General features: G+C 45.6%; 2 protein-coding genes across 51 annotated transcripts; one reads left to right on the top strand and one right to left on the bottom strand.

Moving 5' to 3' along the window:
- The first annotated feature begins 349 nt into the window (after positions 1 to 349).
- Positions 350 to 12,298, top strand: LOC118373526 (SH2 domain-containing protein 4A-like). 50 transcript variants are annotated; one of them, XM_052513695.1, is made up of 8 exons: positions 350 to 487; positions 2,560 to 2,970; positions 8,995 to 9,230; positions 9,371 to 9,596; positions 9,841 to 10,626; positions 10,658 to 10,936; positions 11,433 to 11,525; positions 11,681 to 12,298. In XM_052513695.1, exons 2-5 carry the CDS (start codon positions 2,790 to 2,792, stop codon positions 9,990 to 9,992), a joined length of 795 nt encoding a protein of 264 aa, XP_052369655.1. In that variant the 5' UTR covers positions 350 to 487; positions 2,560 to 2,789; the 3' UTR covers positions 9,993 to 10,626; positions 10,658 to 10,936; positions 11,433 to 11,525; positions 11,681 to 12,298. The 50 variants fall into 50 exon arrangements, with proteins under 50 accessions (XP_052369655.1, XP_052369646.1, XP_052369637.1 ...); XM_052513686.1 differs by lacking the exon at positions 11,433 to 11,525 and adding an exon at positions 11,526 to 11,618 and having other exon boundaries at positions 10,658 to 11,091; XM_052513677.1 differs by having other exon boundaries at positions 10,658 to 11,091; positions 11,495 to 11,587.
- A 2,102-nt stretch (positions 12,299 to 14,400) lies between these two features.
- LOC118373533 (CXXC-type zinc finger protein 5-like) lies at positions 14,401 to 15,646 on the bottom strand. Its single transcript, XM_035759680.1, has 2 exons — positions 15,293 to 15,646; positions 14,401 to 14,916 (listed from the first exon to the last, which is right to left on the bottom strand). The coding sequence occupies exons 1-2, from the start codon at positions 15,566 to 15,568 to the stop codon at positions 14,872 to 14,874; spliced, it is 321 nt and encodes a 106-aa protein (XP_035615573.1). The 5' UTR covers positions 15,569 to 15,646; the 3' UTR covers positions 14,401 to 14,871.
- Positions 15,647 to 16,713: the final 1,067 nt, after the last annotated feature.

Genomic DNA, 16,713 nt, shown 5'->3' with positions numbered 1-16,713 from the left:
GAGAGAAAGAGGGCGAGAGAGAGAGAGAGAGAGAGAGAGAGAGAGAGAGAGAGAGAGAGAGAGAGAGAGAGAGAGAGACATATATAGACATAATATGACATTTGAAATGTCTTAATTCTTTTGGAACTTTTGTGAGTGTAATGTTTACTGTTAATTTTGTATTGTTTATTTCACTTTTGTTTATTATATATTTCCCTTGCTTTGGCAATGTAAACATATGTTTCCCATGCCAATAAAGCCCCTTAAATTGAATTGAAATTGAGAGCGAGAGACAGAGAGAGAGAGAGAGAGAGAGAGAGAGAGAGAGAGGGAGGCAGGGAATTTTATGATGTCACTGCAGCCCACTCATATCCAGTATAAAGGCTGTACAGACTACTACCGCTCTCATACAGACTCAGACACACACACACACGTCACCCAGATTCAGTCAGTCACAGTGTAACACACACGGACCGAGGTCGCTAATGCTACAGGCTGAGCAGTCACAGTAAGTAAAGTATGCTGGGTTTCTCAGGGGGTTCTCAGGTGGTTCTCAGGGGTTTCTCAGGGGGTTCTCAGGGGGTTTCTCAGGGGTTTCTCAGGAGTTTCTCAGGGGTTTCTCAGGGGGTTCTCAGGGGTTTCTCAGGGGTTTCTCAGGGGGTTCTCAGGGGTTTCTCAGGGGGTTCTCAGGGGTTTCTCAGGGGGTTCTCAGGGGTTTCTCAGGAGTTTCTCAGGGGTTTCTCAGGGGTTTCTCAGGGGTTTCTCCGCTCTACTTGCTTTTCCTCACCATTTTCTCGCTTTTGTTTTGTTTCTCTTATTTTCTTGTTCTTGTCTGAGTTCATCTGACTCTCACAACCCCTCTCTGTCAGTTTCAGTAAAACAGGCTCTGTTTGAAAACTCCACTAAACACCTTTTAAACGTCTCCATTAGTATGCGACACACATCCTCTTTCTCTCTCTATTCTGTATTTTGTGCTCCTGTTCTTTCTTTCTATGTGAACAGTGACGATGGTTAAACCCTAAATGTATTTACATGCTGGCATAGATTCAAGACTGCCTGCTTTGTGTGTCTGTGTGTCTTACTGCCGTGGCCAGTGTGTTACAGGCATCTGTTCCTGTTAGTCTCAGGTTACACTGGTGCATGTCTTTATGTTGTGTATCAATGTTGTTATAATGTTGTCATAATGATGTTAGGATAGCTGTAATGTGTCTAATCTGTACCAGAGTTCGATTCCTACAGTGCTTTACCTGTTGAAAATAGTAGGGGTATTCCATATATTAGCTGATAGAAAGTGTTGTTTTAACTGTTTTCTCTTCATTGATGTTCTGTGACTGTACAATTACGTGGTTGTTGGTAGTGTTGTTGGTCTGGCCCTCTGTGTTGTAATATAAGAGGATAACTATTGATTATTATCTCATTCACCTGCTCATTCACCTGCTGATAATGTTCTAAAAACTGTATGTGTGTTCATCTGAGCATAAGTAGGTTGACCATGAGCCTTACGAGGGGGGAAACATAGTTCTGGTTATCTCTCTGTCTCTTCTCTTCTGTTTTGGTCATGAGAGATAGCAAGTTATCCCCCCGTCATTTCTGTTTTGGTCATGAGAGATAGCTGGTTATCTCCCCGTCACTTCTGTTTTGGTCATGAGAGATAGCTGGTTATCTCCCCGTCACTTCTGTTTTGGTCATGAGAGATAGCTGGTTATCTCCCCGTCACTTCTGTTTTGGTCATGAGAGATAGCTGGTTATCCCCCCGTCACTTCTGTTTTGGTCATGAGAGATAGCTGGTTATCTCCCCGTCACTTCTGTTTTGGTCATGAGAGATAGCTGGTTATCTCCCCATCACTTCTGTTTTGGTCATGAGAGATAGCTGGTTATCTCCCCGTCACTTCTGTTTTGGTCATGAGAGATAGCTGGTTATCTCCCCATCACTTCTGTTTTGGTCATGAGAGATAGCTGGTTATCTCCCCGTCACTTCTGTTTTGGTCATGAGAGATAGCTGTTCTTGTTGCAAAGTCTCTTCCACCCATTTTCTCTCTCTGTTTCTGTGTTTTTCTCTGTTTCTCTTCCCCCTCTCTCTAAAAAATGATAAACAGTGCCAGTTTTCCTCGTTTTCTCCCTCCCTCTCTTTAAATCCAAAAATGGAAATAAAGCTAAGGTTCTGCGTGTGTCCCTCTCTTCCATTCTCTCTCTGTTTACATAGAAAGTCATTCTGCCACCCAGCTGGGTTGGTCTCTGGTCTCTGTTTACCTTTGAATGTTTGAAAGTAGTAGGGCAGTTCTCTGTGTGGGGGGTAGTAGAGGGAGTATAATAATAATAATAATAATACACACATTTACTCACACACAGAACCAGACACACACACACACACACACACACACACACACACACACACACACACACACACACACACACACACACACACACACACACACACACACACACACACACACACACACACACACACACACACACACACACACACACACACACACCTACAATTGTGTTGGTGGACAGCCAAAGAGGGAAAGACTGAGGAGAAAGGCTTTAATCACATATATATACTCTCTCCTGCTCTAGAATACCAGCAAGGAATCATTGACCATCCACCCTCCCAGCAGAAGTCATAAAACATAACGGAGGGAACGTCTAAGAAGTTGAAAGAGAACTCTTCAGCCTTTTGGAATTGAGACTGTACCAGATCCACCAGACGTTGGGATTTAAAGTCCTCTGTTGAACCAGGCCGGCACCATCATTTTAGACAGTCCCAACAGCACCAGAGGAAGGGAGTTCATCTAGGATCAGACAGTATGCTGGCTCAGATCCTACAGGAGATGTGGGTGGACCCAGAGGTTCTGGAGGCCCTGAGTGAAGACCAGAGGAGAATCTTGTTTCTGAAGATGAGAGAAGAGCAGGTCAGACGCTGGATTGAGAGGGAGGAGAAGGACGAGAGAGGGAGGAGAACCAGGGAACAACATAGGTCTAAAGAAGGTACAGCATTCTCACACACACACACACACGAACACACACACACACACACACACACACACACACACACACACACACACACACACACACACACACACACACACACACACACACACACACACACACACACACACACACACACACACACACACACACACACACCGGTCCTTAATAATGAGCACAGAATACAGAATAAATCCAGACCATGTACAGTACATTAGAGTATACTTCAGAACATGAACCTGGCGTCATAGTAACTGCATATGGGAAATGAGAGAGTATATTTCATAATTTATGTTTTCCTTTCCCTGGGCAGTCACACCCACCTGTACCCTCCTCTGCCTCCTATCCTCTCTCTGCCTGCACAGAATGTTCTGTCCACAGATTCAACACACCACAGGGCATACAGTATTGGCCAGGGAGAGAGGAAAACCCTTCAAATATAGAAAGAGAGAGGGGGAATAGGGGGGGGATGAAAGATGGGGACATGAGAGAGATGTGGAAGCAGGAGGTAAGGACACAGGAGGGGGAGAGAGAGGTGGAATGAGGGGAAAAGTGAGTGAGAAGAAGAAGAGAAAGTGGAAGGGAGAGGGAGGGAGAGAGAGAGAGAGAGAGAGAGAGAGAGAGTGAGAGAGGGGCACTGAGAAACTGAGCTTGCTTGAGCACCCACCCCACTATTCTGGGAAAACAACCCTGAAACCATACTCTACAGAGAATCAGCCTTCAGCTCAGGCCAAGTTCCACCACTCTCACTAACCCACGTCTCTCTCTTGCTTTCCCATTCTATTCCCTTCTCTCTCCATCTCTCTCTTTTACCCATTCTATCCCTCTCTTTCCCTGTCCATTTCTCTATCTGATGGGATATAGGATGTGACCTATCCTTTCCATTGGTTCTAATAGAACAGTGTGTATATATGTAATACCCAGCATCCTCTCCCTCTCCCCCACTCTATCTGATAGGATACAGAATGAGACGTATCCCCTCCCCCACTCTATCTGATAGGATACAGGATGAGACGTATCCCCTCCCCCACTCTATCTGATAGGATACAGAATGAGACGTATCCCCTCCCCCACTCTATCTGATAGGATACAGAATGAGACTTATCCCCTCCCCCACTCTATCTGATAGGATACAGAATGAGACGTATCCCCTCCACCACTCTATCTGATAGGATATAGAATGAGACGTATCCCCTCCCCCACTCTATCTGATAGGATACAGAATTAGACTTATCCCCTCCCCCACTCTATCTGATAGGATACAGAATGAGACTTATCCCCTCCCCCACTCTATCTGATAGGATACAGAATGAGACTTATCCCCTCCCCCACTCTATCTGATAGGATACAGAATTAGACGTATCCCCTCCCCACTCTATCTGATAGGATACAGAATGAGACTTATCCCCTCCCCCACTCTATCTGATAGGATACAGAATGAGACTTATCCCCTCCCCCACTCTATCTGATAGGATATAGAATGAGAATTATCCCCTCCACCACTCTATCTGATAGGATATAGAATGAGAATTATCCCCTCCACCACTCTATCTGATAGGATATAGAATTAGACGTATCCCCTACCCCACTCTATCTGATAGGATATAGAATGAGACTTATCCCCTCCACCACTCTATCTGATAGGATATAGAATGAGACTTATCCCCTCCCCACTCTATCTGATAGGATACAGAATGAGACGTATCCCCTCCACCACTCTATCTGATAGGATATAGAATGAGACTTATCCCCTCCCCCACTCTATCTGATAGGATACAGAATGAGACGTATCCCCTCCACCACTCTATCTGATAGGATACAGAATTAGACGTATCCCCTCCCCCACTCTATCTGATAGGATACAGAATGAGACGTATCCCCTCCCCCACTCTATCTGATAGGATACAGAATGAGACTTATCCCCTCCCCCACTCTATCTGATAGGATACAGAATGAGACGTATCCCCTCCCCCACTCTATCTGATAGGATACAGAATTAGACGTATCCCCTCCCCACTCTATCTGATAGGATATAGAATTAGACGTATCCCCTCCCCACTCTATCTGATAGGATACAGAATGAGACTTATCCCCTCCCCACTCTATCTGATAGGATACAGAATGAGACTTATCCCCTCCCCCACTCTATCTGATAGGATACAGAATTTGACTTATCATCTCCCCCACTCTATCTGATAGGATATAGAATGAGACTTATCCCCTACCCCACTCTATCTGATAGGATACAAAATTAGACGTATCCCCTCCCCCACTCTATCTGATAGGATACAGAATGAGACTTATCCCCTCCCCCACTCTATCTGATAGGATACAGAATGAGACCTATCCCCTCCCCCACTCTATCTGATAGGATACAGAATGAGACTTATCCCCTGCCCCACTCTATCTGATAGGATATAGAATGAGACTTATCCCATCCCCCACTCTATCTGATAGGATATAGAATGAGACTTATCCCCTCCACCACTCTATCTGATAGGATATAGAATGAGACTTATCCCCTCCCCCACTCTATCTGATAGGATATAGAATGAGACGTATCCCCTCCCCCACTCTATCTCATAGGATATAGAATGAGACTTATCCCCTCCACCACTCTATCTGATAGGATATAGAATGAGACGTATCCCCTCCCCCACTCTATCTGATAGGATATAGAATTAGACTTATCCCCTCCCCCACTCTATCTGATAGGATACAGAATGATACTTATCCCCTCCACCACTCTATCTGATAGGATACAGAATGAGACGTATCCCCTCCCCCACTCTATCTGATAGGATACAGAATGAGACGTATCCCCTCCCCCACTCTATCTGATAGGATACAGAATGAGACTTATCCCCTCCCCCACTCTATCTGATAGGATACAGAATGAGACGTATCCCCTCCACCACTCTATCTGATAGGATATAGAATGAGACGTATCCCCTCCCCCACTCTATCTGATAGGATACAGAATTAGACTTATCCCCTCCCCCACTCTATCTGATAGGATACAGAATGAGACTTATCCCCTCCCCCACTCTATCTGATAGGATACAGAATGAGACTTATCCCCTCCCCCACTCTATCTGATAGGATACAGAATTAGACGTATCCCCTCCCCCACTCTATCTGATAGGATACAGAATGAGACTTATCCCCTCCCCCACTCTATCTGATAGGATACAGAATGAGACTTATCCCCTCCCCCACTCTATCTGATAGGATATAGAATGAGAATTATCCCCTCCACCACTCTATCTGATAGGATATAGAATGAGAATTATCCCCTCCACCACTCTATCTGATAGGATATAGAATTAGACGTATCCCCTACCCCACTCTATCTGATAGGATATAGAATGAGACTTATCCCCTCCACCACTCTATCTGATAGGATATAGAATGAGACTTATCCCCTCCCCCACTCTATCTGATAGGATACAGAATGAGAGGTATCCCCTCCACCACTCTATCTGATAGGATATAGAATGAGACTTATCCCCTCCCCCACTCTATCTGATAGGATACAGAATGAGACGTATCCCCTCCACCACTCTATCTGATAGGATACAGAATTAGACGTATCCCCTCCCCCACTCTATCTGATAGGATACAGAATGAGACGTATCCCCTCCCCCACTCTATCTGATAGGATACAGAATGAGACTTATCCCCTCCCCCACTCTATCTGATAGGATACAGAATGAGACGTATCCCCTCCCCCACTCTATCTGATAGGATACAGAATTAGACGTATCCCCTCCCCCACTCTATCTGATAGGATATAGAATTAGACGTATCCCCTCCCCCACTCTATCTGATAGGATACAGAATGAGACTTATCCCCTCCCCCACTCTATCTGATAGGATACAGAATGAGACTTATCCCCTCCCCCACTCTATCTGATAGGATACAGAATTTGACTTATCATCTCCCCCACTCTATCTGATAGGATATAGAATGAGACTTATCCCCTACCCCACTCTATCTGATAGGATACAAAATTAGACGTATCCCCTCCCCCACTCTATCTGATAGGATACAGAATGAGACTTATCCCCTCCCCCACTCTATCTGATAGGATACAGAATGAGACCTATCCCCTCCCCCACTCTATCTGATAGGATACAGAATGAGACTTATCGCCTCCCCCACTCTATCTGATAGGATATAGAATGAGACTTATCCCCTCCACCACTCTATCTGATAGGATATAGAATGAGACTTATCCCCTCCCCCACTCTATCTGATAGGATACAGAATGAGACTTATCCCCTGCCCCACTCTATCTGATAGGATATAGAATGAGACTTATCCCCTCCCCCACTCTATCTGATAGGATATAGAATGAGACTTATCCCCTCCACCACTCTATCTGATAGGATATAGAATGAGACTTATCCCCTCCCCCACTCTATCTGATAGGATATAGAATGAGACGTATCCCCTCCCCCACTCTATCTCATAGGATATAGAATGAGACTTATCCCCTCCACCACTCTATCTGATAGGATATAGAATGAGACGTATCCCCTCCCCCACTCTATCTGATAGGATATAGAATTAGACTTATCCCCTCCCCCACTCTATCTGATAGGATACAGAATGATACTTATCCCCTCCACCACTCTATCTGATAGGATACAAAATTAGACCTATCCCCTCCCCCCCTCAATCTGATAGGATACAAAATTAGACGTATCCCCTCCCCCACTCTATCTGATAGGATACAGAATGAGACGTATCCCCTCCCCCACTCTATCTGATAGGATACAAAATTAGACGTATCCCCTCCCCCACTCTATCTGATAGGATACAGAATGAGACGTATCCCCTCCCCCACTCTATCTGATAGGATACAGAATGAGACGTATACCCTACCCCACTCTATCTGTCTGATAGGATACAGGATGAGACATATACCCCCCACTCTATCTGATAGGATACAGAATGAGACCTATACCCTCCCCCACTCTATCTGTCTGATAGGATACAGAATGAGACCTATCCCCTCCTCACGTTACCCCTTTGTCTGTCCAATCTGTGCTCTATGTATCACCTGGGTGAGTGTGTGTGTCACCTTAGTAGCAGTAGGATAGGCCAGGTCATCTCTCATCTCTTAACACCAGGTGTCAAAATGAGCAGTAAAACCACTGTGTTGAGCAACAAACACTACACTTCATCATTCTTCTCACATGCCCTTTATTCTCCTCTCTCAGCCCCATGGCCCAGAAAGACTCTCCTTACATAAGATAGTACGTAGGCAACACAGTACAACTCTTAAATGTCACACACACACGCACACACACACACACACACACACACACACACACACACACACACACACACACACACACACACACACACACACACACACACACACACACACACACACACACACACACACACACACACACACACACACACACACACAGCCTCTGGCCCATCTTGTACACTTAAAAAATGATTAACATATTTCCAATATGAATTGCTGCAAGACCATTTCTACACCTTTTGTTGCCATTTTGCTCTATATTACGTAGGCTAATCTTCATTTATCTGAATTGAAATTAATGAATTGAAATGGGTTATTTTTTTACATTTAGGCTAGCAGCCCATTCATGTGTATCGTGTTCATATTACTGTAATGGTGACCTGTCTGTGACTAGAGACTAGAGGTTGTATCCCACCAATTGTTAGCCAGCTAATTAACACGGATCTGTGGTCAGATCTGAGTGATTACTGTAAGGTGAAGACCATAGACTAGTGTGTCAGTAAGGCAAGTGTTTGTGCAGAGCCAATAGACTGGACAATAGATCAAGCTAGACCTCAGTAATGTGTTTGTTCACTGATAAGACAACAGCACCATCTGCTGGGCTATAATGGAGTACTACAACCAGACTCCAGTCTGACGATGGATTTAAATTGGGGACAGGTTTGAACAGTTACTTGCTGTTGTATTATCTGTGCTAGTTACACAGTGTGATATTCTATGTGTTTCTTTGTCTCCTCAGGTCACAGTAAGAGCGTGCGCTGGCTGTTGGGTCGTGATGGGGATGTGAGTGTGAGCGTGATCGGAGAGGTGGATGAATTTATATCCTCCAAACTCCCCCAGATCCTTAGTACCAACACCAGACTACAGAGTACAGAAATGAACAACCTAGTGGTTGATCTCCATACTGTGTCACTACTGAAAGACAGAGAGAACCACCAAACCAGCTCACAATCAGCCACACTGATGCAACTCAGCGTAAGTGTTTGTTACGGAGTGTGTGTATGTGTGTGTGTGATGTGTATGCATATGAGACACAGAAAGAGAGGGCAAGAGGGAGAGAAATATGTCATCTCTACCATACAGGATGTAGCTCGACAGTCTTCTTCTATTTCCAGGTAGACTCAGACGGCTCTAAGGACTCTGAGGAGGACCACGACTCAGGCAGTGCTGAGGAAGACCCAAAGGACCCCGTGGAGGACAGCAGCGACAATGAGTCAGGCAACAGCACAGACGACCTAAAGGACTGGGGCCTCTGCCACAGACCCCACCACAGCAACATCAGCCTGTCTCTACAACCCCAGCTGTCAGTCACAGAGATGGCCCGCCCACACGGCAGAGGAGGTGAGAGAGAAAGAGAATCAAATTAAATCAAAATGTATTGGTCACATACACATGGTTAGCAGACGTTAATTCTAGTGTAGCAAAATGCTTGTGCTTCTAGTTCCGACTATGCAGAGAGTGTTTTTTTGTGTGTGCATACGGGCATGCGCATGTTTCTCTGGAATGACATGTCTACTCTACACTCGATTCAAGTTCATTGACTTAACAGATATTTCTACAATCCTTTCCCTCTCTATCTCTCTAGTGGTGGTCAGTCATGAGGAGGAGAGCCCAGCTTTTGGTGGTCGGGTGGCCCAGCTCAGGAGAACGTTTGCCACATCCTCTCCTATCGCCAAGCCTCCTGTGCCCACCAAACCTTCGCACCTGCAGCTGGTGCCCAGGTCCTCTCTGAGGTAACACTGGCGTCACCCACGGTCAACCAATCACACAGAAGAGGTACTGCCCACCTGAAGTTCTCATTTGAATACCAGGTAAAAGTGACCTACGGACAGACACTCACCTGAGGAACGGTGCAGAGAAATAAGAGCTCCAAACTTAGCCAAGTTAAAGGTGGACATGCACAGCTGAGTGGGAGGAATGCTTGACACTGGTACTCTGGTGAAGTGCCCCCCTCGTTGAAGGTTTGTGGAGACTGCATGGTAGTTATACAGTTCCACCTCTCCTTGAACCTAAATACACAAGAGGTTTGGACATGATTAATACAAGAGCTATTTCTACATAGTTACATGGAAGTTTGTATCTGATTTGTACATGGGGTGGAGGAAAAGATTTAGCTTTACGTTTCTAATCAGGAATTATGCATAATTATTTTTACTTTGCTGTCTCTCGTATGTTTGGGTCATAGGTCAAACCATCCTGGTATGTTTGGGCCATAGGTCAAACCATCCTGGTATGTTTGGGATATAGGTCAAACCATCCCGGTATGTTTGGGCCATAGGTCAAACCATCCTGGTATGTTTGGGATATAGGTCAAACCATCCTGGTATGTTTGGGATATAGGTCAAACCATCCTGGTATGTTTGGGATATAGGTCAAACCATCCCGGTATGTTTGGCCCATAGGTCAAACCATCCTGGTATGTTTGGGATATAGGTCAAACCATCCTGGTATGTTTGGGATATAGGTCAAACCATCCCGGTATGTTTGGGCCATAGGTCAAACCATCCTGGTATGTTTGGGATATAGGTCAAACCATCCTGTTATGTTTGGGATATAGGTCAAACCATCCTAGTATGTTTGGGATATAGGTCAAACCATCCTGGTATGTTTGGGATATAGGTCAAACCATCCTGGTATGTTTGGGTCATAGGTCAAACCATCCTGGTATGTTTGGGTCATAGGTCAAACCATCCCGGTATGTTTGGGATATAGGTCAAACCATCCTGTTATGTTTGGGATATAGGTCAAACCATCCTAGTATGTTTGGGATATAGGTCAAACCATCCTGGTATGTTTGGGATATAGGTCAAACCATCCTGGTATGTTTGGGTCATAGGTCAAACCATCCTGGTATGTTTGGGTCATAGGTCAAACCATCCCGGTATGTTTGGGATATAGGTCAAACCATCCCGGTATGTTTGGGATATAGGTCAAACCATCCCGGTATGTTTGGGATATAGGTCAAACCATCCTGGTATGTTTGGGATATAGGTCAAACCATCCCGGTATGTTTGGGATATAGGTCAAACCATCCTGGTATGTTTGGGATATAGGTCAAACCATCCTGGTATGTTTGGGCCATAGGTCAAACCATCCTGGTATGTTTGGGTCATAGGTCAAACCATCCTGGTATGTTTGGGTCATAGGTCAAACCATCCTGGTATGTTTGGGATATAGGTCAAACCATCCTGGTATGTTTGGGATATAGGTCAAACCATCCTGGTATGTTTGGGATATAGGTCAAACCATCCTGGTATGTTTGGGATATAGGTCAAACCATCCTGGTATGTTTGGGATATAGGTCAAACCATCCTGGTATGTTTGGGATATAGGTCAAACCATCCTGGTATGTTTGGGATATAGGTCAAACCATCCTGGTATGTTTGGGCCATAGGTCAAACCATCCTGGTATGTTTGGGTCATAGGTCAAACCATCCTGGTATGTTTGGGTCATAGGTCAAACCATCCTGGTATGTTTGGGATATAGGTCAAACCATCCTGGTATGTTTGGGATATAGGTCAAACCATCCTGGTATGTTTGGGATATAGGTCAAACCATCCTGGTATGTTTGGGTCATAGGTCAAACCATCCTGGTATGTTTGGGATATAGGTCAAACCATCCTGGTATGTTTGGGATATAGGTCAAACCATCCTGGTATGTTTGGGATATAGGTCAAACCATCCTGGTATGTTTGGGATATAGGTCAAACCATCCTGGTATGTTTGGGATATAGGTCAAACCATCCTGGTATGTTTGGGATATAGGTCAAACCATCCTGGTATGTTTGGGCAATAGGTCAAACCATCCTGTCATGTTTTTAGCTACCAGATCTTTTGCTTTCTTAATTGTGTTCATTATCTAACAGTCTAACCTCGTAGGCTTTCTAGTCATATCATGTTTTGTATATCTGCACTGTAACTACATTTGTTTGAGGAGGCTATTTCTATTTTGCGTATGAAATATGCTTGTGCAAAACACATACCTGTATTTCTTTGACCTGTTGGTCTCTAATTCAGCTAAATAAAAATCTGAAGAAATGTGCGTGTCTGTGGGTGTGGGTGTGCTTAGGCAAGAGAGAGAGAGAATTAAGAAAGAGAGAGAGAGAGAGAGAGAGAGAGAGAGAGAGAGAGAGAGAGAGAGAGAGAGAGAGAGAGAGAGAGAGAGAGAGAGAGAGAGAGAGAGAGAGAGAGAGAGAGAGAGAGAGAGAGAGAGTCCTCTGTTGTTTCATTTGTAGTGAGTGGTATCCATGGTGACCAGAGAGGTCGAGGACAACCAGACCTACCATTCACCCTACTCTGGGGTAGGATTACATCTAGATTTCAAACACACACACACACACACACACACACATGCATGTGTGCACACACACAGACACACACAGGTCACACGTGTAGGTGGAATGAATTAAAAACTAAAATAATTAAAGATGGGTTACAGTCATTTTTCTGAAGCTCCTTCATAAAACAGTGAGAGGAGGGCTGCAGTAGTGTTGCATGCTGTGCTCTCCAGTGGTTGTTGTTTACATGGAACTCCATGCTCTGGTTCACTAGTAGAGTTCCCAGCAGCTGGTTAACAAAGGATCAAAAGGGGCTAGTGGTAACTTGATTAGCGAGTGGCGGCCGGATGGCGACAGAAACAGGCGCTAAGATCAGACACACACACACACACACACACACACACACACACACACACACACACACACACACACACACACACACACACACACACACACACACACACACACACAGTAGATGAATGTCAGGGTGGCTATATGCACACACTCAGCATAACTCTATCTCTGCCAACTCAATAAAGCATGTCTTATGTCCCACCAGGACAGATGAAAGTGTGTCTTTAGGATTCAGGAACCTCTTCTTCTAAGACGCCCTGCTAGAGCTACTGTCGTACGATCCAACCAGTGTAGCGTTACTGAGCCATGCAGCAGCTGGCTGCAGCGACTAACATAGCTTGGTCCAACTGTGGTTTGAGAGGACAGACTCAGGGTCAGTCTGTATTCTCGACAACGCATCCATCTTTATCCCTCTCCTCCCTCTATATCTCTATCTCTCCATCTCTCTAGGTATCTGTCCGACCCCTTCCCTTTCTCTTTTTGTATTTGCCTCTTCCCTCTTCCCCTACTATCTTCATCTCCTGCTGTCTCTCCATCTCCTTTCTCCCCTCCCCCTCTCCTCTCTCTCTCTCTCTCCCTCCTGCCATCTTGCAGGGCAGCAGAGCCAGACTCTGCAGGCGTTTGGGGAGGCTCCAGACCTCGCGGCCAGCGGGTGACACAGATTTCCGGGGGAAGGGGGATTAATCTCCAAATTACTGGAAAGGCACAAGGGGAATCTGGAGATTCAGGAATATAAAATCCCTTTGTCTGCGAAATGAAGAAATGCATGATAGGACATGTTTCTTATTCAGTGGAAAACTGTAACAGTGTGCCTGTCTGCTTTTTACCCTGAGTTGGCAGGACTTCTGTAGGACACACACACACACTGGTTCTCTGTGATCCCCTGACTGAAGGCACACAGGAAGTGCAACCATGGCCCAATTATAGCGTGACATCTCGCCTTGCCATTTCCATGGTTACGCTGTCCACCATCCCCCGGAGCGAACTGTGGAAGATTAAGGTCCTATCTTATCAGCCATCGTCACGGCAACCCCCCCCCCGTCTGTGTGAGCTGGACACTCTCTGCTTTCACCATGTTATTGAGGCCTTCACTGTGTGTGTGAGAATGAGTGTGTGTCTGCATACTACATGCTTGTGAATGAAATTGAAATTGAATCAGTGTGTGAACGGGAATGAGAGAGAGAGAGCGTGTGTGTGAATGGGAATGAGAGAGAGAGAGCGTGTGTGTGAATGGGAATGAGAGAGAGAGTGTGTGCGTGAATGTGTTGAGTGCGTGGTGAGTCATGTGCGCATAGGTTTGGTATGTGTACTTTTTGGTCATATATGTGTGTGTGTGTCTGGAAGGTAGTGATAAGGCCATCATGCATGCCTCCCCCCAAGACACACACACACACACCCCACACACACACACACATAAGCCTCACAGGAAATGGAGAGGGATCAGTCAGCCCCTGAAATACACAAAGAGACACTCTTGAAATACATACTCACCCCAACACAAATACTGTAGACAGGCAGTTTCCTTGTCTTTATTCAGAAGGCAGACCGTAGAGATGTAAGAACTAGACACTAATCATGACCTAAGTACATCTACTACTCATTCTTTATCAACTGTGGCATGAATAGAAAAACAAACATAAACATCATATTATGACCAGTCTGTCCTTCTTGGTTTGGCTTTTACGGAAACATCCAGGTCAGAAGCTTCGATGACAAAATGTTCCAAAAATGGAATATAAAAAGGAATAACATTTTCTATTCATATACAATACTCTGTGCTTCATGAGATGCTTCCTGTTGGCCCGACAATATCTAAATCTATTGGTGTGACTTATCTTTTCTTTCATTGGGTTTTCATCTTCATACTTCTGATTGTCGAAGGTTCTGTACTCTCCAAGCCAATCCAACAAGGCCAGCTGAATTGACTTTCTTTTGTAGGTCCAGAGTGCCAATGTTCATGATCACATTCCAAATAGACGGAATCCTATTGTAGCCATGGAAATGCTGCTCCTGATGGAAACACCATCTTCTATGAAAGGAGATGAAAGGGGTCAGAAAGCTGTGGTTCACTTAAAACACAAACACATGCAGACTACTACATATAGACTACTACACCGCCCGAAAGTAACACACTAACATACACTACATGACCAAAGGTATGTGGACACCTTCTTGTCGAACATCTCAATTTCAAAATCACACCTGTCAGCAACAGGCTGAAATGGCCGAATCCAATCATTTGAAGGGGTGTCCACATACTTTTGCATATATAGTGTAGTGCAACTACAGTGGTATTACAGAGGTATATATTTTTTGGAGAGCAGTTCTCAGACCTCAGATGAAGTCAGACTGCCCTATTAATGCCCATTCTAAATAACAGTGTGTATTTATCCACTTCCTCTCACCTCGAACCCGGTGGCTGCCTTTTTCTTCAGCTGCTCACACTTCCTGTACTTGCAGATCTGGTGTCCAGTCTTACGGTTGCGGCAGGCGCTGCACTCTTCACAGTTCCCTGTACGTCGACACGGCACACACTCCCCGCATCGCTTCCTCTTCCTTCTCCCAGCTCCCCCGCCGCCAGTGGACGAGCTCTCGCCTCGCAACACCTCCACACCCTCCCCAACGCCAGCTATCCCCATTGACCCTCCACCACTAGTCAGGAACCCCCCTCCCCCTGCCATCAGAGCAAACAGGCCTGGGTTCAAGGGGAACCAGGAACAGCCTAGTAGTGGGAGGAAGTCTGCCACACAACCCGTGCCGTCCCCTTCAGCCCCGGACCCCCCCTCCATCTCCTCCCCTTCCACCCCAGCTTCCCCGGCCCCCAGCCCGCCCAGAGGGCCCTGGTCCCTGGGTGTGGGGGTCAGTGTCAAGGCCCCAGCCCTCATCAGCAGCTCTGCAGCATGTGCCAGGTGAAGACCACTGGGAGAGTCCCAGAGGTCTATGTTAGAGGAGTGGGCACGGCGAGGCTTGGTCTGCCTGGGCTGGGTTGGCCTGTGCTGGGCTGCAGTGGGATGGAGGAGGCCCCTGACACCCATACTACTGGAGCTATGGCGGTGGGATAGTCTGTTAGTGTTGTTGAGATATTCAGAGAGGGAGCAGGGATGAGAGCGCTTCAGGCTTCGTCTTAGAGGCTCACTGAGGATCCTATTGGCTCTCTGCTGCTCTGGAGAGGAAGGGCCAGACATGTCCAGGGTATCTGCCATACTGGGTGGGGGTGGGAGATGGCAGGGCAATGCCAAGGTTAGAGCGGTGACAGCAGTCCAGCTGTCAGTTAGCCAATCACAACTCTCTGACAGCTGTTATATTCCCATTATCCTCTCTGCCACCTTTATACCCTGTGGAGATGAACAGAGGAAGATGGAGGAGAGAGAAGAGGGGGAAGGAGATATGGAGGGAGACAGGGAAAAAGAGACAAAGAAAGCAGAGAGGGGGAGAAAATAAGTAGATGTTATTAGAGAGGCATTGGTCGATAGTTGGTTTTATTTTTAGTGAAGGAGACAATAATGACATTGTAAGACACAGGCCTAAGTGTAATTAAGGGAATAATAGCCTATCTAATGTTTGAGTGAGCATGTAAAATGTCTTCAAAATATAGGCTACATTTGAGACTAAGAAACTATATATTTTGAATAACGTGACGCTTTATAGATTTAAGTTATGCTAGACTGCGTGTGGTTGCACTTGAGTTCCAAGGTGGACAAATCTATGCAATAATGGAATACCACAAACAAATAGCCTATTGCGCATATGCGCCAGTCAAATTTGGAGCGCGCATTTCGATTTGACTACTGTAGTTGTGATGTGAGCCAGGCTAGAGAATATACAA

Source organism: Oncorhynchus keta, chromosome 4, assembly GCF_023373465.1.
Source record: "Oncorhynchus keta strain PuntledgeMale-10-30-2019 chromosome 4, Oket_V2, whole genome shotgun sequence".
NCBI classification, from domain to species: domain Eukaryota; kingdom Metazoa; phylum Chordata; class Actinopteri; order Salmoniformes; family Salmonidae; genus Oncorhynchus; species Oncorhynchus keta.
Note: the sequence above shows the minus strand (reverse complement) of the source record. Positions and strands in the feature narration are given on the sequence as shown.

Excerpts from the sequence above, each read along its gene's own strand:
- LOC118373526 (XM_052513524.1), top strand. The coding sequence starts at position 2,790 with ATGCTGGCTCAGATCCTACAGGAGATGTGGGTGGACCCAGAGGTTCTG. Across the intron at positions 2,971-8,994 it reads ACAACATAGGTCTAAAGAAG|GTCACAGTAAGAGCGTGCGC; the intron begins GTACAGCATTCT and ends TTGTCTCCTCAG. Across the intron at positions 9,597-9,840 it reads CCGCCCACACGGCAGAGGAG|TGGTGGTCAGTCATGAGGAG; the intron begins GTGAGAGAGAAA and ends CTATCTCTCTAG.
- LOC118373533 (XM_035759680.1), bottom strand. The coding sequence starts at position 15,568 with ATGGCAGGGGGAGGGGGGTTCCTGACTAGTGGTGGAGGGTCAATGGGG. Across the intron at positions 14,917-15,292 it reads AGGCAGCCACCGGGTTCGAG|AAGATGGTGTTTCCATCAGG; the intron begins GTGAGAGGAAGT and ends CTCCTTTCATAG.